This window comes from Acartia tonsa, chromosome 8 (genome assembly GCF_053477335.1).
Source record: "Acartia tonsa isolate MP-2025a chromosome 8, ASM5347733v1, whole genome shotgun sequence".
NCBI classification, from domain to species: Eukaryota; Metazoa; Arthropoda; class Copepoda; order Calanoida; family Acartiidae; genus Acartia; species Acartia tonsa.
The window spans coordinates 49,635,791-49,663,129 of record NC_137267.1 but is presented as its reverse complement, the minus strand read 5'-3'; the positions used below and the strand labels follow the sequence as shown (position 1 = coordinate 49,663,129).

The window sequence follows — 27,339 nt, the reverse complement described above, 5'->3', positions numbered from 1 at the left end:
GGATGAACTCAATAGATTCATTAGTCATCTTAAGCTACAGACAAAAATATTACTACTTTATAAAATAGATTAGCGGCTACGCCCCTAGAGGCCTCTAGGTGCACTTGTGGAGGAAGGAGTCAAATTTAATAACCCAATTTCTTATTTTAAATTTTTAAAGAAAAAGTGCCCCCCCCCCCTCATTTTTAATTTTAGTTAAAAAAATTTAAATTTTTTTTTTCTTGGGGGGGGAGATTTTTTTTTTTTTTTTTTTGGGGGGGGGGGGTTGGGAGTGTCCCACCCCCCCAAAAAATAGTTATAAACCTTTCCGGGACCTATGAGAAGCTACCCTGTTAAGGAGAACCCGATCGGTTCAGCGGTTAGCGAGATCCTTCGGTACAAACACACAGACACACAGATACACAGACACAATAAAAAGCTTCACTGTAAAGGAGTACCATATCGATTTAGCGAGTAGCAAGATCTTTCGCAACAAACAAAAAAGCTTATTATTTTATAAAAAAAGGAATGTTATTATTTGTATTTTTTCAGAGGACCCGTGGTGGAGGCAGCAGCAGGTTTACAACCTCCAGATCCAGGTCAGAGGAGGATACTACAACCAGATTTTCTGTCGCCAGACCTCAAACCAGGTACAGAGTGTTCTATTATCCTTATAATAAAGTAACAGTATGTTTGTTTGTCTGTTGGTCTCTCTGTCTGTCTGTTTGACTGTCTGTTAGTCTGTCTGTTTGTCTGTCTGTTTGTCTGCCTGTTTGTCTGTCTGTTTGTCTGTCTGTTTGTCTGTCTGTTTGTCTGTCTGTTTGTCTGTCTGTTTTTCTGTCTGTCTGTTTGTCTGTTTGTATGTTTGTCTGTCTGTTTGTCTGTCTGTTTGTCTGTCTGTTTGTCTGTCTGTCTGTCTGTCTGTCTGTCTGTTAGTCTGTCTGTTTGTTTGTCTGTCTGTTTGTCTGTCTGTTGTCAGTCTGTTTGTCTGTTTGTCTGTCTGTCTGTTTGTTTGTTTGTCTGTCTGTCTGTTTGTCTGTCTGATTGTCTGTCTGTTAGTCTGGTTGTTTGTCTGTCTGTTTGTAACGAAGGGACTCGCTAACCATTGAACCAATTGGTTGAACTTTACAATGTAGCTTCTCATAGGACCAGGGAAGTATATATCTATTTTGGGGAAGTCTACCACCATCCTCACAAGAGTAGTTTTTTGATTGATTATCTTGTTTCAGATTCAAACCTCGCCTGGAAGCCACAAGACCTGATTTTTCAAGGTAATATTTTTTGGATTTGTTTAATGCGCAAGTTTAAAAATAATAAGGAGAAATAAACACTAAAATACTGCTTATCCTATCCTTTATTATAAAAAGTAGTAAGCGTTTTTTGTCTGTCCCGAATGATCTCGCTAACCGATGAACCAATAGTGTTCTCCTTTACAATGAAGCTTCTTATATGTCCAAGGAAGGTTTTAAACTATTTTTGGGGAGAGTGTCTTTACCCCCCTCCCCCCCCATAAAAAAAAAATATTTTTTTACTCTTTTGAAACTCAAATTTAAAATGGGATGAGGTCGACTTTTCCCCTCCTACCTTAAGTGCCCCTAGAGGCTTCTAGGGGGCGTATCCGCTAGTAAAACTAATAATTAGTTTTTAAAATATCTTTGTTTTGAACATACTTTTGTTAGTCCGAAACACTATGGAGGAAATGTGATTTTCTCGGATGCTATTGATGATAGACAGCTAAATTTTTAGTGAAGATTTCCCTGACATATGCACACATAGTTGTCGTCTATCTTTTATGCTTTAAAAGACATAAAACCTTTTTTGCATATTCATTCTATGTATTTTCTTTGTTATGATAACTCAACATCTGCAGGGGCGTCCAAGCTTTTTATTTTGGGGGGGGTAAAATTTTTTTAAGGGGGGGGTAATTTGGTTTTGGGGGGGGTAAAATGGCGCGCGAAGCGCGCCGCAAATTTTTTTTACCCCCCCCAAAATTTTTACCCCGGGGGTAAAATTTGCTTGGGGGGGGTAATTACCCCCCCTGAAATCTGTTGGCAGGGGTAAAATTTGTTTACCCCCCCCAAAATTTACCCCCGGGGTAAAATTTTTGGGGGGGGTAATTTAAATTTTATAAAAAATTTAGTATTAAAAATGCGCGCGAAGCGCGCAAAAATTTTTTTGGTTAGAGATTTTCTATTTTGGGGGGAGTATTTACCCCCCCAAAATGGTTTGGGGGGGGTAAATACCCCCCCCAAAATCGTTGGGGGTGCCTACGGCACCCCCAAGGTAGGGGTAATTTATTTTTGGGGGGGGTATTGTTCACAAAATTTTGGGGGTGCCTACGGCACCCCCAAAATCGTTTGGGGGTGCCAAATGGCCCATTACCCCCCCCCTTGGACGCCTATGAACATCTGCTTTATGCTTCGCTAGTTATTGATGTTTTCAGCCGTCTTCAACGAGCGTATATACAATAAGATATATAAGTTTTCCGGAATTTTAAAGTTAGGGGGAGATTTGAAATCTGCATCAAATTTTGAGGATTTTTTATAAAATTCGTTTTTTGTATAATTCTTTATCTAAAAGCGGAAATGCAATTTAAGTTAATTAATTTTGGCATCTGTGATTGGTGGATTTAAAATATCTGCGCTCTGATTGGATGTCGTACATCATTTAACCAATTAGAGCGCAGGTAGTTTAAAATCCACCTATCCTATTGGTCAAAATTAATTAACTTAAAATGCATTTCCGCTTTTAGATAAAGAATTATACAAAAAACGAATTTTATAAAAAATCCTTAAAATTTGATGCAGATTTCAAATCTCCCCCTAACATTAAAATTCCGGAAAACTTATATATCTTAATATACAATGCAGGGTCATTATGAAAATTCTCACATAATATAATATATCTGTTATTTAATATTAATCCTAAATCTTGCTTGTTACATAGTTTATAGCTATTGCAAAAAAAAACATTAAATATATTCTATGGGGGCGTCGAGATAAATATAAATAATCCTTATTAGATTACTGTCAGAAATGCAGAGAATAGTTATTTATCGTATCGTATTATAGACAGCTTTCCGCGGATATTAAATTTTATAAGATTAACACAAGTTTTATAAGCTCCGAGGGGTCGAAGATCCGGGATAACAAAACTGCTATGAAATTTGTGACTATTATTTTAATATTCATGGAAAATTGGTTGTAATACGATGCTATACATGATTTTTCAATATGGCTAGGTACTGGTTCTAATCTAGCGGATAAAAATTGTTTATAAGCAATACTGGAAAAGTGTTTCTAAATAATGTGCAATCTAGTTGTATATTTTTTTCGCCAAATGCAAAAAGGATTACATAAAATAAGATTGTAAAAATATTGACAAATTAACCTTTTAAATTAGGGATACAGAGATGGGTGATTATCCCAAAGTTATTTGTTATTTTTTCCATTGTAGCTAATCTAGGTCAATATTTCTGCCTGCCTGACTTAATGTCCTTTTATCTTTCTATCCGTCTGTCTGACTGTATGTGTCTGTACGTCTGTCCGCCGGTCTATTTTATAGCACGTTTATGTGTGTCCATATTTTTGCCTGTCTATCCGTTTGTCCATAGTTTGTCTGTCTATATGCTTGTTGTCCGCCCTCTGTCTGTTAGTCTGTCCGTGAATATTTATGTCTGTAAGTGTATATGGATGCTTTTATAATTACTTATATTGATTAGCTGCGCTACTTATAATAGATGCTGTCATCCTAAGAAATAAAATTATTATAATTAACCTTAAATAATAATGATCAATGAAAAAAATGCAATTTTCAACATGTCAAAGTTACTTAATTTTACAAAAATGGATATAGGATACACGTGGATATGTTGACAGGGAAAACTTTGCTGCAAATTTAGCTTGCTAATATGGATTTCATTCATTTGTCAGCTCGTCTTCTGTAGTAGGAGGGGAGGGTATGGGTGGATGGGGGGTATCGTTATTTTAGCCGACTGCGAGCATCACTTTATCAGAGTACATGAAAATCTGGTATAACATCCAAGTAATAATATATCCATTTTTACAAACTAGATTTAGATAAAGAAAAATCTTATCCATTTAACTTTTTGATACTAATGAAGGTTTACCATTTTTTTTCTTTTAGCGAAGCTACTCCCAAACTTATTATTTTCGTGCATCCGCTATTTGCTATTATGATTTATATGAGATTTACTTGGCTGCTTGGTGGGATAGTGTTGCAATTTTTCCATGACAATGTGCATCTATTTCAAAAAAAAGATTTGTCAATGGATTTCTTATTACTTGGATCTTACATCAAAATAGCATGTACTCTAATAAAGTGAAACTTGTAGCTAGCTTAAATACTTTTCCCCGCTCCCCATCAATTTTTTTTACCCCATTTACTCCCATCCTACTAGATGATGAACTGACCAATAAGTGATGTTCATGTTTTCAACGACAATTTTTGCCCTGTCATATTATCCATTGCTTTGCCCGACCATAAAGCATTGGAGAATGTTGTCTTCCTTGTTTTATTATTGTTTGCCAATAAACTCGTTTTTTTTTAATTTTATGATTATGAAACCTCTCCAAAATTTTTACATTTTCTCAAATTTACTAGTTAACTCAGGCAAGTAACAAGAATAATTCTATCCATCAGAGATCTAAAGGGATGAGACAATGGCCGATAAATTGATGTACATCCCTAATGATGATTCACAAAATTACCCCTTCTGATAGAAACGTTTGGATACTTAACTTATTGAACCAACCTATCAAAACCCAATAAAAGTCCCCAAAGTTTTTAAGCTAATGAAAAAGAAAAAAGCTATTATAAAACAGCTCAATGTCTCCTCCCTACCTGGTTTTAAGTTTTAAGTTTCAAACTTACAGTAAAAAACTTATAAATGTATATTTTAAAGGGTATCTACCTTTGAGACAGCGTAAAGTGGCACCAAAAGAATGACGTCATACAATAAAGTTTGCCAATGAGAGGCCAGTATACACTGTAATTGACCAATGGTAAAATTCATACTAGCCTCTTATTGGTTATTTTATCGTATGACGTCATTTTTTTGGTGCCATTTTACGCTGTCTTTCTACTTGTGACGAACATACAGACAAAATATCGAGGAGCTTCGCGCCTAAAAAGTGCATTTAGTGGTGAGGTATAAAGTGCTTTTCATGCAGTTATGATTTAATGAGCACTCTCATACCAGGCTTAACCTTTTTTAGAGAAGCATAGCCTTTCTATAATTATGGTCTGTCTGTACGTCTGTCAGCAATAGTTAGCTTCTATTGTTAATTTAACCATGTTAGAATTGTCCTATCGACTTTAAACTTTGCAAGATGACTGCTGTATCAGACAGGTACAATTTAGAAAGCGTATCTTTAATCGTAACCAAAAAGTCCGTACGTCTATTTAAAACATGCTGTATTTTAACTTTTTTGATATGATATATTTATCCTATTCATCTGATTTTTGAAATATTGATTCCTTGAACAATACGGTACAACATTATCTGTCATAATCAAGTATGTCCCTAAACAGTACTATACATTTACATATATATAAATACAATTTATTTTAGACTTAAAATGTGGCTTCGGAACCGATTAATATCCGCTGGATTTGAGCCAGTTCTCAGCCATACTGAAAACTATTGTATAGCATGCATTACAGACCCTTTTCTTCGAAAATTAAAATAAAAATCGGGACTAACAATACTGTTTTTAATCTTTTTTTTTTGTTTCATTTTAATATCCACAGAAATCTGTTTATAAAACATTGCGATGCGTTCAAGGAATTAATGTTAAAAATAGAAATTCTCTGAAAATTCAAAAGGTAGAATCAGAATTAAATAATACTTTATTTAAACATAAATATTAACATTAATTCAAACGCTTTTCTTTCTTAAAACTTTATCATCCTTGTTATAATACTTTCTTGTTCTTTATGTCAAACATAAAAATAAAAAAAGTTGTTTTATGTCATTTTTCATTCTATTTAAAATCTATGAATTTTAGTTTTTATTCTAAATTTTAAGATGTAAAATTAGAATTGTGAGAAAAAAAGTAAAATAATGGAGGCGATAATAAATGTGGCGATTTCGAAAACATTTCAGAGAGTAATGGATGTAGAATATAAGTTGATATTATGACAAGGGAAAATCTGCCGTCAATTGAGGTTGCTATTTCATCTGTCCTTTATATGTCAGTTTGTTCATCCAGTTAAAGAAGGGGATTGGGTAAAGGGGATGGATAGGTGGTATCGTTATTTTAGCCAGCTGTGAGCATTAAGTTATCAAAGTAAATGAAAATCTGGTTCAACATCCAAGAAATTATATAGTGATTTATACATCTTCATAATAGATATATAATTCTAGATACGTACTCTATAAATAAGCCAATAGAAAAACTAATTCAATAGATGTATAATTCTAGATACATACTCTTTAAATAAGCCAATAGAAGAACTAATTCAATAGATGTATAATTCTAGATACATACTTTTTTAAATCAGCCAATAGAAAAAATAATTCAAGGTATTTTGTTTAGAAATGTGCCGCGAGCCAACAGAAGAATCGATGTTGAACAGAACAGTATCAATGACGAACCTGATTATAAGAGAGATGTAAGTAATTCTTATTTAAGAGTAACAGGATGATTGTGTGTGTGCGTGTGTGTGTGTGTGTGTGTGTGTGTGTGGTGTGTATAGTGAACTTATATGGTTCTCCTTTACAGCGAAGCTTCTATGTATCAATGACGATCCTGATTATAAGAGAGATGTAAGTAATTCTTATTTAAGAGTAACAGGATGATTGTCTGTGTGTGTGTGTGTGTGTGTATAGTGAACTTATATGGTTCTCCTTTACAGCGAAGCTTCTAAGTATCAATGATGATCCTGATTATAAGAGAGATGTAAGTAATTCGGTCAGTTGAATTTGAATTGTCGAATGTGTACACATTTTCTTCAGTGTTTCCTCATCCTATCTCAATATTTACTACTAGCTAAAAAACTTCAAACTCCCAAAAAAAAATCAAAATTTGAATGTATAAACGATTTATACATTATACATTCAAAATTTTAATTTTTCAATTTTTTTTTAAGTTTGAAGCTTTTTTATCTAGTAGTAAATATTGAGATAGGATGAGGAAACTGTGTACACATTCGACAATTCAAATTCAACTGACCAGTAATTCTCATTTAAAAGTAACTGGATGATTGTCTGTGTGTATGTGTATCAAAAGAATTCTCTACCGGTTTGGTTCTTCCAGCTTTTCATAGGTCCAGGGGCCGCTATTCAGCCAATTAATTCCATTTAAAATTGCCGAAAATTTAATATTTTGTTGGAGTAAAGTTGGAGCAAAACGTTTTTTTGTGTAACTGAAAGGGAAGTGGGTAAGAAGGGGGGAGAAAAAAGGAAAGGAGTTGAGGGGAAATTTTCACTCAGAATGTTTTGTCAGAATCACATTCCCTTTTCCCTGCATAGGTTTAAGAAATATTTATAACTATTTTGGGGGAGGGTTCCACCACCCTCCTAGAAAATCTGCCCCCCCTCCCCTTTTCATTTATATATTTACAGTTAAAAATGAAACTGCCAAAATCGTTAGATATTTTGAATTAATTAAAATTGTTAAAAAACATATAAGGTATGTATGGAGTAGTTTTTTTTATGTTTTGTTTATACTAAACAAGTCATAACTTTACATTGTTTTATGCAAATTTGGTATTTGCAATTCTTGCAGATTTAGTTGTTTTTCTTTCCTTTACTTGCAATTTAAACCTTGTTTACAAGTGACGAATTACAAATTTGAATTCCAAATAAGGCATATTTACATTCAATTAAATTAGTAGAAAGAATCAAAACAAAATAATTCAGTTTTATGTTTTGCAACCAAGCCTTAAAAAAGGGTTGGGTCGTATATCCGGCCATTTTTAATATCCGGCCGGATACCGAATATTGAAACAATCCGGATACTGGACAGAATGATTTCTTATGCCGGATATCTAACGTTGCCCAGATATCCGGCCAAAAAAGTATCCGGCCCAAGCCTACCTCAAAATTACATTTTTGGTGGAGAAAGGAAAAAAATGTTGAAAATTGATGATTTTAACATTTTAACACTTGGCTGTAACTAAAGGGAAGTGGGTAAACAGGTTGGAAAAGACGGAAGTTGGTAATTTGATAATATTGTGATATGCCACTTGACGTAAAACTTGTTTTGTTCTGTGACTAAATGGAAGTGGATAAGACTGATGGAAAAGAAGGTAGTTGGTAATTTGATAATTTTGGGGTATACCACTTGGCTTTTATATTAAAGTAAAAGAGGGGGCACAAGCTAAATGAAACTCTATTTACGAGGGATGGGGGCCCTGTATTATGTAACGGCTTTCAATTGGGTCTTTGAAATTAGGTAAAAAAAGTCGGAAATGTAAACATGTCCAAGTCGCTAAAATGAGAATAGAAGCAATTTGCTAGAAGACCAAAAGGGTGACGAAGCCCAAAATACATAACTTTTGCACCACGTCGTCTTCCTGTGACGTCATATTCTCCATCTCTTTTTTGGGAATTTTCTTTCCCACTGCTCCTCTCATCTCCCTCATTTTTTGACGTCACAGGTAGACGACGTGGTGCAAAAGTTATGTATTTTGGGCTTCGTCCAAAAGGGTGGCCACTACTTGAGCCATTTTTTTTTATTATAAACAGTGTTGCGGAGCCGGAGCCGGGAGCCGTGGAACCGCCATAATTTGCTGGAGCCGGAGCCGTTATTTTCGTTAAAAAACGGCTCCGGACTGTTTTGTCATGTGCAAATGCCCCTATTAAGTTTTTTAAGTCCATTTTTATCAAAAATTTAACTTTTAAAACCTTCAAAAGTCAAAAATAGACGTGGGAAAAAAATATGTCGAGTTTTTTCTTGAGTTTAGGTCGGGCCGGAGCCGCCGAAGCCGCCATCATCACAGACGGCTCCGCGAAGCCGGAGCCGCACCAGAATCGAACGCTGCTTATACATTTATTGTTTAGATGTTCCGCATCAAGTTCCCGAAGAAGGATTTGATACCTGGACTCCCAAAGGTCTCATTTTCAGATTCAAAGGTGAGAAATATTACATTTTTTTATTAGTATGGCTTCGAAACTGATATCCGTTGGATTAGAACCGGTTCTCTGCCATTCTAAAAATCATGTATAGCATCGAATTACAGACATTTCTCCACGAATATTAAAAGAAATATCAGAAAGGTAATATCAGTTTTATTGGCCCGGTCCTTCCACCCCTCGGGGCTAACAAAACTATTGTTAATCTTATAATTTTCATTTTATTATCCGCGGAAAACTGTCTGTAATACGATAATGCGATAAATAATTATTCGACAATTTCCTCAAAGTCTCACAGTGAAAGTTTAAAATCAAAAATCCAATTATAATTTGAAAGATAAAAGCTATTCGTTACGTTGGACATACGGACATGCCCTACTTATAGAAAAGCTTCGCTGTGAATTTTTATCATTATGATGTTATACATTACATAGGATTACTCCATCTTGACCCCCAATGACCAAAAACATTAGGATCCTTATTCCACTATTTACGCAACAAAATTAGGTCACCTGAATTTGAGTTTCCGATTGTGTACATAGCACCCTCATCCTATCTCAATATTTATTAATAATAAACGATTTATACAATATACATTCAAAATTTAAATTTTTCCAATTTTTTTTTTTTTTTTTTTGTTGGAAGTTTGAAGCTTTTTTTAGCTTGTTTTAAATATTGAGATAGGATGAAGGTGCTATGTACACAATCGGAAACTAGAATTCAGCTGACCCAAAATTATGTATTCCATACATATTGATGCACCTTCTAATCTCACAAACTTCCGCTTCCTTTCATTCAGAGATAGAGAAATATTTTACTTAATTTAGTTCACCGATTCTAGGCCATACTGAAAAGTTATGTATTGAATATTAAAATAAAGATCATAAAATTGATACAAGTTTTGTTGGTCAAAGCTTTCGGCCCCCTGGGGCTAACAAAACTGGTTTCGATCTTAAAGTTTATGAAGAAAACATAAAAATTATAACTGGAAAATGACAATTTATACACTTAGCATACCCATTTTTAGATATAAACCAATTCTGTTCACTTTTGTGCCTATAAAAAATGACGTTATTACCAACGATAGGCCACTACACAGACTAAATTACCAATGACAGGCCTGTATACATTTCAATTGACCATTGGTTGGCCAGTATGACGTCATTTTTTATCATGGGCAATATAAAAAGCTTCATAAATTTTTTTTTAGAAAATCATCCCTCTCTCTGCTTTTTATTTAATCAAAATATTTGTTTCAATTTCTTGTAAAATAATGATGACAGCAGTAATAATATTTTACAGGGAATTAAAGGGATACAATGATGATATACAAAATTACCCCTTCTTTAGATAACAATTAGTGGTTGAAACGTTTGGACACTAAAACTTAATATGCCAAAAAAATCAAAATTCAAGAATAGTTGTTAAGAAAACGTTATTATAAAACTTTGAGTTCTAATATAAAAACAGCCCAGTGACACCTACCTCCCTGAATATTTTTACTTAAAGCCTAAGGTTGTTCTTGTAAAATGAAAAAGGCGCTTTCTCGCAAAGTACCCTGTTGGGCACTAAAAACACCCCCTACTCTTATCTGGAAATGAATTGAAAATAAGGGGTACGGGAGAAGCATTTTTATTCTTAAATAACTTTTTTCACAGGCCGAAATAAATAAATCCGTTGGACAGTATCCTAAAGGTAGTTGCAAATTGTCCAATTGCAAAATTTCGAAACTTTTACATCTTTTCAAACTCTAATAACTCACTCTTTTTTTTATGAACACATAAGGTATTTTTCTTTTTTATTGTTTTTAAGGTCTGTGTCCCTTTAGGTCTTTCGTTTTTAGGTCTTTTACCTAATAGGGTCTTTTGTATTTTGGACTTTTATCTTTAGGTCTTTTGTACCTCCGCCATTTTATTGGGGTAGGCGAGAATATCATCTCACAATATCCACGAATTCTATATCCATTCTCATAAGAAATCACAACTATATTTTTCTAATGAATCAGCCTTAAAAGATTCATAGAATTAAAAGTCCAAAAATAAATTCAAAATAAATTAACTCTATAGCTGTATATATATAAAACTGAATAAACAGTTATTACCCACACCTTTGCCTATTTATTTATACAGATACCCTGACAGGGAGAAGACATTAGGCTGTTTATTACACTAGTCCCCAAAGTTCTATTATAACGTTTTCTTATTCGTTAGCTCAAAAACTTTGGGAACTTTTATTAAATTTTGATTGGTAGATTAATTATGTTGCAATGTACAGAATAGGTAATTTGTTGTATTATAATTGGAGATGTACATCAATTTATTGGCCATTATCTTATCCCTTTAGACCCCTGACAGATACCTACCATATAATAAATAGATTCTAGGGGCAGTTCTTATAGTTAGACACACTATAATACAACCATATAATGTATTGTGACTGAGCATTAAATTGTGTCTACATATAACCCAACTAATATGCTTAATATGTTATCCTATTATTATTTAATTCCAATACGATTAAGTTAGTGTGTGTGTGTGTGTGTGTGAGTTTGTGTGTGTGTGTATAGGGTAGGACTCAATGGCGTGCACAGGTTTTTGAAATGGGGGTTTACGAAGTTTTTACCCCCCACCCCTCCCATTAAAAAATCGAGTGGGCGTAAGCCTTTTTTTTTGGGGGGGGGGGGGTTAAGACTAACAAAAAGAGGGGTGTTATCTTATTGTAAGGGGGTGTAGACCTCTGTCAACGGTGGTGTAAAAAGGTGTAGGGACCATAGGTGGATAAATCCAATCCCCTTTAATTTTGCTTGGGAGGGGGGGGGGGGAACACCTCCCTTCACTACGCTTCTTTAGACTTTTTCTTTGACCCTACCAATATGTTTATTATTAAAGGTGTATGTAATATTTAAATAAACAAGGCTGAAAACATCCATAAACGCCAAGCTCAAAAAAAGGGTAGAGTCCCTTTTGAAGCAACGCCCCTTAAGGGGCGATTCGTTGTATATTCAACATAGCTTTTGATAGGTTATTTTAGGTTAGGTTAGGTGATTGCCCCGCAGGGTCGGGCAAAAGTCCTCGCTGGGTTAGAGCTCCCCACAGGGGCTAGAAATAGGAGAAAAGCTACTGTGAAAATAAGAAAAGAAACACACCTTAAGGGGCGTTGCCATGAAAGGGACTTTACCCAAAAAAAGCATACAGTTGAAAGAGAACATTAACAATCAATAAAGTAGCTCAATATTTTATTTAATCGCACCAGAGATGTGCTATATTTAATGCAACTTTTGATAGTTATTTCTCGCATTGTATTATAGCAGCTTTCCGCTGATATACAATGTACAATTATAAGAATAAAATCAGTTTTTAGATGCAGAAGGCAATGGCTAAAAAAGCTGTTTTTAATCTTATGATTGTACATTTTTATATTCGTAGATAACTAGATATAATAAGATGCTAGACATAGTTTTTTCGCATGGATGAGAACCGGTTCTAATCCACCGGATATTAATCGGTTTCGAATTAAAACGAGAAAGACTATTTTTTGTACGAACATACCCTATTCATAGAAAAGCATCGATACAGTACGAAGTTTTTTTTTTAGTTAAAAAGTCTTTTTTTCTCGTAGCGAAGCGTCTCCATAATTCACGTTGTCAGTCCATCTGGCCGTTACGCAGTCGGGGAAAATGTGATTTTCTCGGCTGCTATTTAAGATTGCTCATTTTTTAATATACCCTATACCAACAACCATCTAGTATATTTTCTCTATCAAAAGCAGACACAGATATTCGCTTGTATTAAAGTAAATCTGAATATTGAGTCATTTCTTAATAAGGCTTAATTAAGTATTGTTAGTTGCTAACCTACTTATGAAAATAATTGCCATTTTTTTGTTCTCTCGATTACTTTTTAAGAATATCCTTTTTTTCTAGAATGAAATCGAGAAGTCTGAAAGCGCCAAAATCAACAGATACAGATCTGACATCAAACCATCAAAACCCAGGTAGACCTTTAGCATTCAATTCAAAATTCCTCTCAAGATATAAGTATTTCGATGTTTTTAAAAGCGAAGCTTTTCTATAATTAGGGTCGGTCCGTCCGTCCGTACGTCCGTCCGTCCGTCCGTCCGTACGTCCGTAACGGATAGCTTTTTTCGTTAATTTAGGCATGTTAGAATTGTCCTATCGATTTCAAATTTTGCATGGTGATTCCTTTAATAGTTAGGTACGATTTAGAAAGCGTAGCAACTATATAATCATCACCAAAATGTCCGTACGTCCATTTTAAACATGTTGATTTTTTTACTTTTTTAACAACAAATTTTTATGTGATCTAATCATCCGATTGATCTGATTTTTAGTATATTGATTCCTGGGACAACAAAGTATAATGTAATAAGCGAAGCAACTCTATAATCAAGTCCTAGAAATGTAAGTATGTCCATAAACATTATCCTGAATCAAGCAGTTTTTCAACACATTTTACTTACAATTTTGCTTTGACTCTTATACATTTATATTATGATTATTCAGTCCTGACACTATATAAGTGTTAATGACCGTTTGTCCTACTGTTTAAGTGCTTCGCTTTTATGGATGTTGTCATCCTTGTTTTTTCTCAGTTTTATTAGGACTAAATCATTTAGAATCATTGATTGTTGAGCAATAATCCAGTTCTATAAAGTATTAAGATTTTTTTCTGAAGCTCAAGATTACTGATCAGTGATTAGGTACAGTTCTCCTTTATGGTGATAGCTTCCTAGCTAGATGGTTTTAGGCTAGTTATCTGCCCCATTTTTACCCAGTTTAATACCGGGCTATGCTCGCTTTCTTCCGAAATTGAAATTAAGTTTTAAATTCTCATTTGCCACCCATAAAAAAAAATGTGTAAGATTAATGGTCCACAATGACTGATGACAGCCGAACAAATTACCAATTGAGGACCACTTTAGATAAACCATTATATTAGTCTTGCAAGTATAATGGCTGTACTGTGCTTTTTTTTTAATTGTCAGGGATTTAGATAAAATTAAATAAGTAATTTAGGGTTTGGCCGGATACCGGATATCCGGCTGATTTCAAATGCCGGATATCCGGCAAATATCCGGTTATCCGGCCAAATTACCGGATATCCGGCCGAATAACCGGCCAAATTACCAGCTATTAATTTCTTCAGAAATCTTATATAAATTTACATAAAGTTAAACTTATTCAGAAAAAATGTTCTTCTAGCTTCAATAAAAAGAAAATTATAGCCATTTAAGATTTTAAAAAGCATAGATTTTTGGTGTAAAGTATAAAAAATTATAGAGCCGGATATCCGGCCGGATAGTTTAAATATCCGGTATCCGGCCGGATATTGAAAATGGCCGGATATCCGGCCAAACCGGATATCCGGCCCAACCCTAATAAGTATGTATAATTATATAAAAAAAAGTTGGAAATGTTATAATCAAAACTTGTTTACTTTTTGTATCAAATTAATAGCAGTTTTCTTAAGGCCCCTTCAGAGCTAACAAAACTGGTTTTGATCTTATATGTTTTTTTTTATCAGAAAGCTTTCTATAAAACGATTCCTTATATAGCTGTTTGGCTATTTTCACAGTAGCTTTTCTCCCATTTCTAGCTCCTGTGAGGGGCTCCAGCCCTGCGGGGCATATTTTCTACCCATGCGGGACAATTATTAACATTCACTTAACCTAACCTAACCTAAAATAATCTTTCTATTGTGAAAAGCTATTGTGAAAATACCATAAAACCCGCAACTTCGTTTTCTTTCCATGACCCATTGGTTTTAATTTCTGCAACTACTGTAAAATATCTAAACTTTATAGCTATTTCATTTTTCCTTTTTTTCTGTGGTGCTAATGCAAACAATAGCATCAGGTTATATAAAGAAGAAAATGTAAAAATTTCAAGAATTTCAGGCCCGTCATTTTTTAATGCAGAAATTTTCAATTGTTTCTAATCGATTACAGATAGGTTTTATCAGGGAGGAATAGGGCATTAGGCTGTTTATTACACTAGTCCCCAAAGTGTTATTTGTTGGCTTAGCAATCTTGCGGACTTTTATTTACTTTAATTGGTTGGTTCATTTAGTTGAGTTTTCAACCACTAATTGTAATCTACAGAAGGGGTAATTTTGTGTATTATCATCATTTAGGATGTACATCAATTTATATGCCATTGTCTTATCCCTTTAGATCCCTGGTGTTTATACATTAAATTTGTGCAAATCAATAGAAAATGCGCCGCACCTTTGGTGACATTGTCTTTTGGACAATTTTAGTATATTTGTTGCCCTTTCTTTTATTGAAATCTAATAGTCTGATAAACAAAGAAACCCTGTAAAAGAGGGATCTAAAGGTATAAGACAATGACCGATAAATTGATGTACATCCCCAATGGTAATACACAATACAACCCCTTCAGTAGATTACAATTAGTGGTTGAAACGTTTGGAAACTTTTGAAAAAAGTCCCCAAAAATGTTAAGTATACGAATAAGAAAGCGTTGTTATAAAACTTTGAGGACTAGTGTAATAATCAGTCCAATGTTTCCTCCCTCTTTAAAAAATTAGTCTGTAAAATGATAAGACAGCTAAAGTATGTTAAATTATCGGAGCTTTCACACAAGTACCAGTTGAGCAATTATAACCCTCTGCCTTTTTTTGTTGAATTGAAAATATAGGGCTTAGGACTAGTTTTTCTTCTTATGCCTATACTCTGTAGGGCCTATACCTGCGGTGTCCTTAACCCTGCGGGGCTGACCTAAAGTAATATCCAAGAAACAAAAAACCGCACCCCTTCTTTTTTTCAATTTATTGCAAAATTTGGGAGGGGAGATGAAAACCTATTGCCAAATCATTCTTCGAAAATAAGAATAAAAGTTATCGTATCATAGACAGCTTTCCGCGAAAATAAAAAAAAATATAAGATTAAAACCAGTTAAACTGTCTGTAATACGATGCAATGCTTATCATGATTTTTTTTGGCATGGCTGTGAACCGGTTCTAATCCTGCGGATATTAATCGGTTATGGAAGATGATTAAAGTCCCTCCACAGATTATGACGTCATACCATAACGAATGAGTGGCCAACATGAATTTTATCATTTGTCAATTACAGTGTATACTGGCATCTCATTGGCTATTCTATCGTATGACGTCATAATCTGTAGAGGGACTATAACCATCTTCTCGGTTTTGAAGCCACACTGGAATAAACTTTAACTCAACAAAAGACTTTAATTAAGTTTCAAACTAAAAAAATTATAAGACTCTGAATATCTTTAATAATTAAATATTTTTTTAAGTAACTTAAAATTTATTATATTATAAAAGTAATTTAGTTTAATCATAACAAAAAATGACAGTTTGTTTTAACTCTTTTTAGAACGAAACAACTTTATAAGTAGTGCGAAATTTTCCAGTATGGCTTCAAAACCGAGTAATATCCGCTGGATTAGAACCGGTTCTCCGCTATACTGAAAAACTAGTTTATAGCATCGTATTACAGATAACACAAATATTAAAATCAATACCAATATTGTTAGTCTGGACCTTCGGCCTCTTCGGGGCAAAAACACTGGTTGCAATCTCATAATTTTTCTCTTTAATTTTCACGGAAAGCTGTCTATAATACGACACGATAAATAACTATTTCTGAGTTTTCTTGGAAGTGCCTTTTTCGACACGAACCTGTAAAAAATCATTAATAAATATAAAAACATTATTTTATAAAACAAAAGCTTCGCTACTGTTGAATATGCTTCTCCTAAATTAGCAACGTTTGAAAAGTTAGTTATTTCAAGCATTTTCTAGCCTGTTTTATGAATTTACATTAGAGTGTTGCATAGATCATTAACTTTTTTAATACTATTAATTTTGTTTCTTGGTGTTCTATTAAATATATAGGTGTGTACATATTTCGTCTGCTCGCAAATTGCTTGCTGCTCTTTTGTTAGCGATTTGACTGTGTGGTTTTATTTTAGAAGCTATTGTCTTATTTTCAAAGGCTCAATTGAAAGTAGGCATATGGTCCCAACCCCGTGGGTAAAGAAACATCGTGCCCCTGTATTCTATTACTTAAATACTTTTCTGATAACTGTTAACAATTTAAAAATACATATCTCATTAACTAAAGATTTATAATGAAAGTATGGCTGTCGAGCCCTGATTATTTGATTTACATAGCCCATTGTTTTATAGATTTAGCAGTAATAAAAAATTTTCCAACGAAAAAGAAATCCACTTTTTGCAACTGTCTATTGTACGTACATTTGACATAATTAAGAGTGCTAAGATATGCAACAAATTTTGCAACACAAACCAAAAGTTACAAAAGATGGTTTTCAGAAAGGGGTAAGACAATGATCAATAAATTTAGATTTTAAAAAATACATTTATATTATATTATATTCGCTAGAATATTATGTCAATCAATAGTAATCTAAAGCATAACAGCTATATTTGAAAATATAAAAAAGGTACTTTTAAAATAAAAAAGAACCTTCCCCCCCCCCCCAATTTTTTTGGAATATAAACCTTACAAGGACCTTTCAGAATCTAAATTATAAAGAAGAACCATATCGGGTAAGCGGTTAGCGAGATCTATCAGTACAAACAGACAAAGATCCTCTTACTTTTATATAAGGATATTAAAAAAAAATTTAGTGATTTTCTATATTTTTTAAGAAAACGAAAATGCAGTAAAATTTACCCAACCAAGCCCAAAACTTTAATCGGTGTATTTATTACTTGGATATTGCACCAGATTTTCATGTACTCTCGCAACTGGCTAAAATAACGATATCCTCCATCCATCCCTAATACCCCTCCTACTAGATGAACAAACAGACCAATAAGTAAGGTCCATGTTAGCAACCTAAATTGACTACAAATTTTCTCCTGTTTATATATCCACGTATGAATATATCGTAAATCCATTCCTAAAAGTGAAAAGTTGGTCAGCTGAATTCTAGTTTCCGATTTTGTACGTATCACCATAATTCTATCTCAATATTTACTACTAGCTAAAAAAGCTTTCATCTTCCAAAAAAAATCTAAATTTGAAAAATTATAATTTTGAATGTATAATGTATAAATTGTTTACACATTATATCGTATTTCCTTTTGACCGGAGTAGCTGAAAATAGCTATTGCAATAGTTGGGTTATCTGTTGTACAACTTCGGAAACTAGGAAAGGAATGGATAATCAATTTTCAGTTGTTTGAAAAGTTGCATGTTTGCAATTTTGAACCAAAGAACAGGGTGTTGAAAAAGGCAGGGATCTTAAGGAATAAGACAATGGACGATAAATCTGTATATGTACATTCACAATTATGATTAACAAAACTACTGCTTATGTAGATTCAAATTGTTGGCTGAAAAGTTTAGACACTTAGTTCAAACCAACCAATCAAAATTTCATAAAAGTACCAAACATTTTTATGCAATTTTTATGCAGATACACATCCTACCTATCTTATTTGAGCATAGATGTCCAAAGGTATGGGGTGAACGGGTGTTTACCCCCCTTAAAATTTGAAAGTCCTTATTTTACCCCCCTCAAAACTTTGAAAGTCCTTATTTTACCCCCGTCAAAAATTTGAAAGTCCTTATTTTACCCCCCTCAAAACTTTGAAAGTCCTTATTTTACCACCCTCAAAAATTTAAAATTCCTTATTTTACCCCCCTCAAAACTTTGAAAGTCCTCATTTTACCCCCCTCAAAACTTTGGAAGTCCTTATTTTACCCCCCTCAAAACTTTGAAAGTCCTTATTTTACCCCCCTAAAAATTTGAAATTCCTTATTTTACCCCCCTCAAAACTTTGAAAGTCCTTATTTTACCCCCCTAAAAATTTGAAATTCCTTATTTTACCCCCCTCAAAACTTTGAAAGTCCTTATTTTACCCCCCTAAAAATTTGAAAGTCCTTATTTTACCCCCCTCAAAAATGTGAAATTCCTTATTTTACCCCCCTCAAAACTTTGAAAGTCCTTATTTCACCCCCCTCAAAACTTTGAAAGTCCTTATTTTACCCCCCTCAAAACTTTGAAAGTCCTCATTTTACCCCCCTAAAAACTTTGAAAGTCCTTATTTTACCCCCCTCAAAACTTTGAAAGTCCTCATTTTACCCCCCTAAAAACTTTGAAAGTCCTCATTTTACCCCCCTAAAACCTTTGAGAACCCTTATTTTTATCTCCCAAAAAGCTTCGATGTGGTTGCATATGAGAATAACTGATGTTTTATAAATGACCCTGTAGATAGTGCATTTATAAGATATAACTTATATGCCTTTAAAGGCTATACACTTTTAAACTAAAAGGTAAAAACAGAGGACCATACATAACACAGTGAAACTAAAACAAGGATGAAAATATCAGCAAAAGCATAATGATAGCATTAACCATGGAATGTTTAGATATACTTACATTTTAAGACTTGATTCAAAGATGCTTCGCTCATTAGAATTGTGTCTTATTGTCGCAGGAATAATTTATAAAATAATCATGAGAATAGGATAATTAAATAAAAAAAATTTCTTCATAATCAGCATGTTTAAATTGTTTAATTGTTATAGGAATCATCATGTAAAGTTTGCTATAACCATTATGACAAATTAACAATATGAGCTATCCGTTATTGACATAGAAACGTACAGACGGACCTACCCTAAATGTAGTAGAGCTTCGCTTATAAAAAGTTAGAATACTCTTGCATGATGTAACTGTTAGCAATATGGATTTATTATTACATGGATCTTACACCAGATTATCATGTTTTTTTAATAAAGTGAAACTCGAAGCGATTTAGAATAAACATAACCCCCATCCCCTCCACTCATACTGGATGAACGAACTGAACAATAGATGAGTTCCATGTTAGCAACAAAAATTGATGACAATTTTTTCCTTTTCATAATATCCACTTATATACTACATCCATTGAAAACCCCTTTGTTTCTTGGCTGATTTAGATAAATTAACCATCACATCATAAGAGAAGTGTATGGATTTCAGGGATAGGGGATCAACTTTCACATATTTTAATCAATTATCATCGTGTGTGTTTTAGAATTATTATAAAGTTCTAAACTATTGAATCAATAAGTTTACCTAAATTTTCAGAGAAAATGAATAAGACAGCAAGGTTATAAAACTTTGGGTACCAGTATAAAGTCCCCGTTCTCCCTAGATATTTTTTCTTGGGAAAACATATCCACGTGTACATAATTTGTTTGTTTAGCTTTATCTTGACATCTTCCAACTTTTATTGGACGGTTAAGCAAATTAATTTATGTTTGGGCCTAAGTTAGGCCTACAGGGATCTAAAGGGATAAGACAATGGCCGATAAATTGATTAACATCCCCAATGATGAAACACAAAACACAAAACTCAAATTCTTCTGTAGATTACAATTAATGGTTGAAATGTGAGGACACTCAACTTCATGAACCAACCAATCAAAATTTCCCAAAGTTGTTGAGCCACAAATAAGAAAACGTTATTATAAAACTTTTGGGACTAGTGTAATGAACAGCCCAATGTCCCCTCCCTCCCTGGTAGGCCTAACCTTTTTCTTTGTTAGCTTGTATTATTTATTTACATACTATAAAAGTGACTTTAAACTTTATGAACTTAAAGGACCGTTTATGATGATGTTATACCATAAAAGAAATATAATCGTATTATACAAAGTAGTAGGTTTTTAAAAGCGAAGCTTTTCTATAATTAAGTTCAACAAAGTACAATGTTATAAAGGAAGCATCTCTATAATCAAGTCCTAAAAACGTAAGTATGTCCATAAACATCAAGCAGTTTTTCAACAAATCTACTTTCAATTTTGATTCAACATTTAATCATTTATTTTCTGATTTTTCAGTTCTTGCACTCTACAAGTATTAATGTTCGTTTGTCCTACCGTTTCAGAGCTTCGCTTTTATGGATGTTGTCATCCTTGTTTTTTTATGTAGCTTAAAATTTCGCTGAACCGATTGAGTTCTCCATTTAGGTTAGGTTAGATTAACTAGGTGTTAATGATTGCCCCGCATGATTAGAGCCCTCCGCAGGGGCTAGAAATAGGAGAAAATCTACTTTGAAAACACGACGTTTTCTTTCTGATCCGAAAATTCATATAGAGAAAAATGTTTATTATTTATTATTATGAATATATCCGCTAACATATAGCAACGGCTGTATCTGCCGAACCCTGTTTGATATCCTTGGTTATAAAAATTACTGTTTTAGGCCTACCCCAGCTCTAGTTGAGGAAGGACCTCCAGCCCTGCAGTCCTCCAGGTTGGAGGACAGAGATGACATCATTGTTGTTACTCATAAGGTAACCACATTTAACTATTTTTTTCATTTAAATAGGCACTTTAAATTTTAAGTTTAAAGAAAATAGAAGCAACTTTATAATCAAGTCCTAAAAATGTAAGTATCTCCATAAACATTATCCTGTATCAAGCAGTTTTTCAAAAAAATTACTTACAATTTTGTTTCGACTCTTATACATTAATATTCTGGTTATTCAGTCCTGGCACTATACAAGTGTTAATGTCCGTTTGTCCTACTGTTTCTGTGCTTCGCTTTTATGGATGTTGTCATCCTTGTTTTTATTATCATAGGTTCCAACCAAAACCATCTTTACTGTGGTCGAGGATCGGGACACAAAATCCCTCTACATTGATACTTATACAACAAGTCTTCAGGTTAGAATTAATTATACTTTCCCTCGAAGTTCCAATCGAGCACAGAATCTTCTCATAAATAAAGAACGTGTCCTAACATTAGTGATTTTGTTTTAACCCATTCGTGAGAGCTCGCAAAGTTCAAAGTTTTGATTCAACGGGGTTCATCAAAATAGATTTTTTCAATAATTACTAAATAGAATACAAAAAGTAAAGTGTCAAATTAAAGATGTTACTATTTTTGTTCATAATGGCAATTTTCTCCTTTTTTTGTTGCGTTTAAGTACCTTAAAACCAGCTTATTTTTTAAAAAACTTAAATTACTTTAAAAATAAGAGGTCTACAAAAAAAAACGATTGCATAGGTAAATTCTATGGATCATTTTACATATACTACTTACTAAAAGCACCGATTAGCTATTTTTTTAAATCAAAAAAGTTAGGACACGTTCTTTGAAAATAAGCGGGGAGGGGGGTGGTTTAGAATTTTTACTTTATGGCTATTCCCTGCCGGGGGAACTAACCCTACTGGGCTATCCTTTACCCAATATAATTTAACATAGCATGGCCTAAAAGTAAAACACAAAAACGCCCTCTATTTCAATTTATTTAATAACAAGGGTGGGAGTTTTTTTTGCTCAACTAGCCCTTTTGAGGGAAGCCACCTTATTTGTTTCTTTCAATTAAGTCAGTCATAAGTCAGTGATTACTTTGAAATGAAATTGTATTATTTTCTGCAAGCTAGTAATTATGTAATTGTTATCAACAAAGAAATTAATGAAAATTCAAATTTCAAGACAAAATCCTTGTCTAGTTTTTTCAGGGATTTATAGGGATAAGACAATTACCGATAGATTGATGTACAATGTACATCCCCAATGATGATACAAATTATCCCTTCTGTGAATTTAAAAGTGACTAACCAATCAAAATAAAAAATCCCGGTCACCAAAGTTGTTGAGCCAACGAATACCTTATTATAAAACTTTGGGGACTAGTGTAATAAACAGCTTAATGTCCTCTCCCTTCCTGAGTTTTATTACAATATTAGATAGTGTCTGTTTTTCCAATAAGAAATTTGGATAAAGACCAAATAATTATGACAAACTCATCAATTATCATTAAATTTTTCACCAAAAAGCACACCCTTTTTTTTAACAAAAAAGATATGTTCGCGAGCCAACTGTTATATTAGAATTGCTTGGCTACTGTTATGGAATAAATTGTAGCAGTTTATGGTAAAAATTGGACTGAGAAGATTCTTTGTTGATAAAATTTTAATTTTAATTTCTTAATATTGGAGTTTAGAAAAGAAATTTAACCAAATAAATGGAAAGGTTAATAGAAGAATAATCATGCTTCTTCCAAATATTTATTTTTATATTTCATAAAATTAGAAATTGTAAATATTTCAAAGTAAAAAATGTTTGTTTTTAATAAAATATAAATTTTTAAATATAGTGTAAGATTTTAAAATATAAGCAATTTATGTAAAAAGTCTTAGTTCCTAAACTTCATAATCTGAAAGAAGAACCACATCTGAGTTGGTTGTAGAGTAGTCATGAAACTAAAACCTCCATTTATGGGCCTTTTTTGGTTTAAATTTTTTGAAACAATGGGAAATTTTAAATTGAATGCATTTTTGATATTCATTGACCCCGTCTATACATTTTTAAAGTAGATCACAGTGATCTAAAAACAAAAGTTTGGACAAAAATACAGGTTTTTATAATATGGTCTCGTAATAGATTTAAAGTTTATGAAAAGTCAAAGTGCCTTGTTTAGCAACGAAAACCTCCCTCATTTTGAAAAAAATATTGAAAATAAGAGGGGATTGTTTTTGGTTAGGTTGAGTTGTATTAGATAGACCCACAGGGGTTAGGCATAGAAAAAAAAACTTAAACCTCTAACATTATTTTAGATTTACTACTTGAAGGTCACTTTGTAGGAAAAGATCTAATTTCTTTCAAAGTTTCAAAAATAGAATGAGCAACGATATTTTTGTAAATAAATGTTCAGAATATGTTCTTTACTAAAGTGCTGTCTACGTTTTTTTTATGATAGTTGTTGAGGTAATGGAGAAAATATGTATGAAATTGGGGAGAAAAAAGTACACAAATTTTTGGCCACTCCCAAAATTGGATAAACTTTTTCATATTTTACATTTTTTTATGATTTATGTAGTTTATTTCAACAGCATGGGGTAAATCCCAGGAATCTGAAGGGATAAGACAATGGCATATTAATTGATATACATTCCAAATAATGATACAACAAATTACTCTTTGTACATTAAAATTAGTGGTTGAAACGTTAGGACACTAAAGTATAATCAACCAACTAATCAAAATTTTAAAAAAAAGCCCGGTCTAACAAAACTGGTTTTCATTTTAGGATTTTTATTTTAATATTCGTGCAAAATTGTCTGAAATACGATGCCATACATGATTTTTAAGTATAGAGAAACGGTTTAAATTCAGCGGATATCAAACGGTTTCGAAGCCATGCTGGAAATTTTTCTCTATTGAAGAAAGAAAGTTAAAATTTCTCGTGAAGATTCCCCAAAACCACTCAGCATCTACTCCAACTTACTCATATTGCTTGTCTGTCCATTTGTACCTTTTTCTCATTGTTTTATAAACATAAATTTTATCCTCTTATTGTTGCATTTTTTATTATTATCTAAACTTATCAAAATAATTGCTTACTTAAAGATAAAGTTACCAGAAATACTAGAGGTGAATCCTTTAAAAAAATAGGCTCGCTACTCGCTGGTGAGGCAAAATTATCTTTGTGAAAAATCCTCCAAAATCGGATAAAAAATCTACAAAAATGAAATAGAATCATGAAAGGGTTATTACCATAAGATTTTGTTTATTTTTTGTAGATTTTTAAGGTGATTTGGAGAATTTTTCAAAAAATAATTTCGCCTCACCCGCAAGTAGCGTGCCTATTTTTTTTAGAATCCACCTCAGATTAAACTCATTAGATTTAATGCCCAAAATATTTGGTATGAAATTTTCGACCCGTGATCATCCTTTGTTAGGAAAATTTCAGGGATATAAAGAGATAAGACAATTGCCGATAAATTGATGTACATCCCTAATGATGACAATCAAAACTACCTCTTCTGTAGATCATAATTTGTGGTTGAAATGTTTGGACATCCAACTTAATGAACCAACCAATGAAAATTAAATAAAAGTGTCCAAAGTTGTTAAGCCAACGAATGAGAAAATGTTAAAATAAAACTTTGGGGACTAATATGTTAAACAGCCCAATGTTCCCTCCCTCCCTGAAAAAATTTACAATGGGCGGCTTAAATATGACTTATTTAGAAGCTATTAGCCGTAGACACAATTTAAATTGAAAAACCTTAAAACATAACATTTATTTAACTTTAGCATGGTCAAATATTTAAAAAAAAAAATAATGATTATAAATTGTAACACAAAAGTAAGGAATCACAAAGTCAAACCTACAAGCAAAGTTTTTGGCGTTAAAACTATATTTAGATGCTTAATCATCAAATTTGTTTGCTTTCAGTTAACGGCCTCTCCTATTCATTGCTATACCATCGACATTATTATATTATTTCATATGGATTATATGACATTTATTATTACTTTTGTTTAATTCAATTTAGTCGACACTTAATTGACACTTGTAGATTTTATAAAATTGGCAATTTGATAGACTGACAAATAAACCTATGTAAACCTTAGATATTTGATTTCTGACATGGCTAATAACATTTTAGTAGCGAAGCTACTCTATAATTCACCGTCTGTAACACTATATGGAGGAAATGTGATTTTTGTGATAAGACAATATATTTATTTTAAGAAAGGTTCGTCATTTTTAAATTTATTATTTCTCTTTCTCTTTTCTAATGACCAATGAACATCTGTGAATTTAGTATATCCGTTTGTGCTTCGCTACATATTGATGTTGTCATCCTTGTTTTTTTAGAGTAAAGGTGCTAGCTAAGATTATAAAATTAGATAAGAACATTTCTTTCTATCTTATATTTTAAGAGATGGCTGCTGTTATTTCGTTTTTATTTATGTGAATCAAATATATAACTAGTTTGGAAGCAAATCTTTTCTAATAATTACTTAATGTAAAAATTTCAAAAGGTTTTCCTTAACAAACCATTTCTTAAGTACCTATGTAATAAGATTATTTACTAAGTATATTTGCGATTATTTTTATTTAATGAAATCTTCCAATTTTTAACCTTTACAAAATGGCCTGCTTTATTGCATCAAGATCCATGACAGATCTATATAGGAAATAAACGTCTATAAACGAGCTTGAGTCTTCCAATGGTAAAGTGTTTAAAACTCATAGTGCTCAAATAATCAATAATTAACTCTCATTGACCAAAGCGATAAGACCTTTATTCTATTTTTTTATGGAATGAATTAAGTTTTTCACTTCATGTAGATATTTGAATTACATTGAAGTATTTAATCCTTATTTCATAAATAAAAAATATACGTTCATAATAGAGTAAATCTAAGAAAACTCTATTTTAAAAGAATTCGATTGTGGTGACACTTCCTTTGTGTTAAAATATTAAAACAAAAATTTTAATCATATTAACCCTTTGGTGATGGTAATGTGAAAAAAAATATAATTGGAAAAATCTTTTTAAAATCATTTGAATTAATAAATATTTACTTCTTTCTTTTAGATAGTAATGGCGGGGGAGGAAAATTGATTTATTGAGAAATAGATAAATAGATATGTACTTATAGAAAACTAGCAATAGCGATATAGTTATATTGAGCCAACTCTAGTATATGATATTACTAAAATCAGAATTTTTTTCAATTCTAAATTATTTTCAGGTTGTAGTTTGCTTTTTATGCACAGCATTCTTCTAGTTATAATCAAAATTAAATAAATAAGTCTAATTATATTTTAACTGGCGTATTAAAGCTAATTTAGGAAGATACAATTTTGCAAAGGTGTAGGTAGGTTGCGCTAAAATTCCGTAAAAGTGTGAGTAAGGCTTAAAAACATTAGTAGAACGATAAAATTTATGTTAACTTTTAAAAAATTGTCTATAGTTTTTTTCAATAAGAAATACACATATTTAGTGAAAATTATCATTCTACTACTGTTTTTAAGCCTTATAACTCACCCCTTTACGGAATTTTAGCACAACCTACTTCCCCCTTAATACCTTACATAAGTTAGAGCTAAATGACATTCTAATTGAAACCTGAAACTTCTAAATGGGGGGGCAGAGATGGTTATTCTTCTTTTTATATAGTTGGATAGTACATATTAGGATTAAATCTTTAAAAGTTATTAATTGCATCGTATTATAGACAGCTTTCCGTGAGTATTAAAATAAAAGAATTAAAGATTAAAACCGAAGGCCCGGGATAATAAAACTGGTTTTAATTTTACTGTTTTATTTTAGCTTTGTAAAAAAAATTGTCTGTAATTCAATGCTATACATGATTTTCGGTTCTACTCCAGTAGATTATACCGGTTTTAAAGCCTACTGAAAAGTAAATTCCATGAACTGTTTAATACCATAGAGAAAAAAATAAAAGAGAGG

At 32.6% G+C, this 27,339-nt stretch overlaps 1 protein-coding gene across 1 annotated transcript in view; it reads left to right on the top strand.

Moving 5' to 3' along the window:
• Positions 1–27,339, top strand: part of LOC145327195 (uncharacterized) — a 146,035-nt gene that overhangs the window by 41,678 nt on the left and 77,018 nt on the right. Inside the window, exons 11-17 of the mRNA XM_080170772.1 lie at positions 532–629; positions 1,209–1,250; positions 6,540–6,615; positions 9,008–9,079; positions 13,002–13,072; positions 21,320–21,410; positions 21,700–21,783. Coding sequence (XP_080026898.1) covers positions 532–629; positions 1,209–1,250; positions 6,540–6,615; positions 9,008–9,079; positions 13,002–13,072; positions 21,320–21,410; positions 21,700–21,783 — 534 coding nt within the window. The remainder of the gene's footprint in view (positions 1–531; positions 630–1,208; positions 1,251–6,539; positions 6,616–9,007; positions 9,080–13,001; positions 13,073–21,319; positions 21,411–21,699; positions 21,784–27,339) is intronic.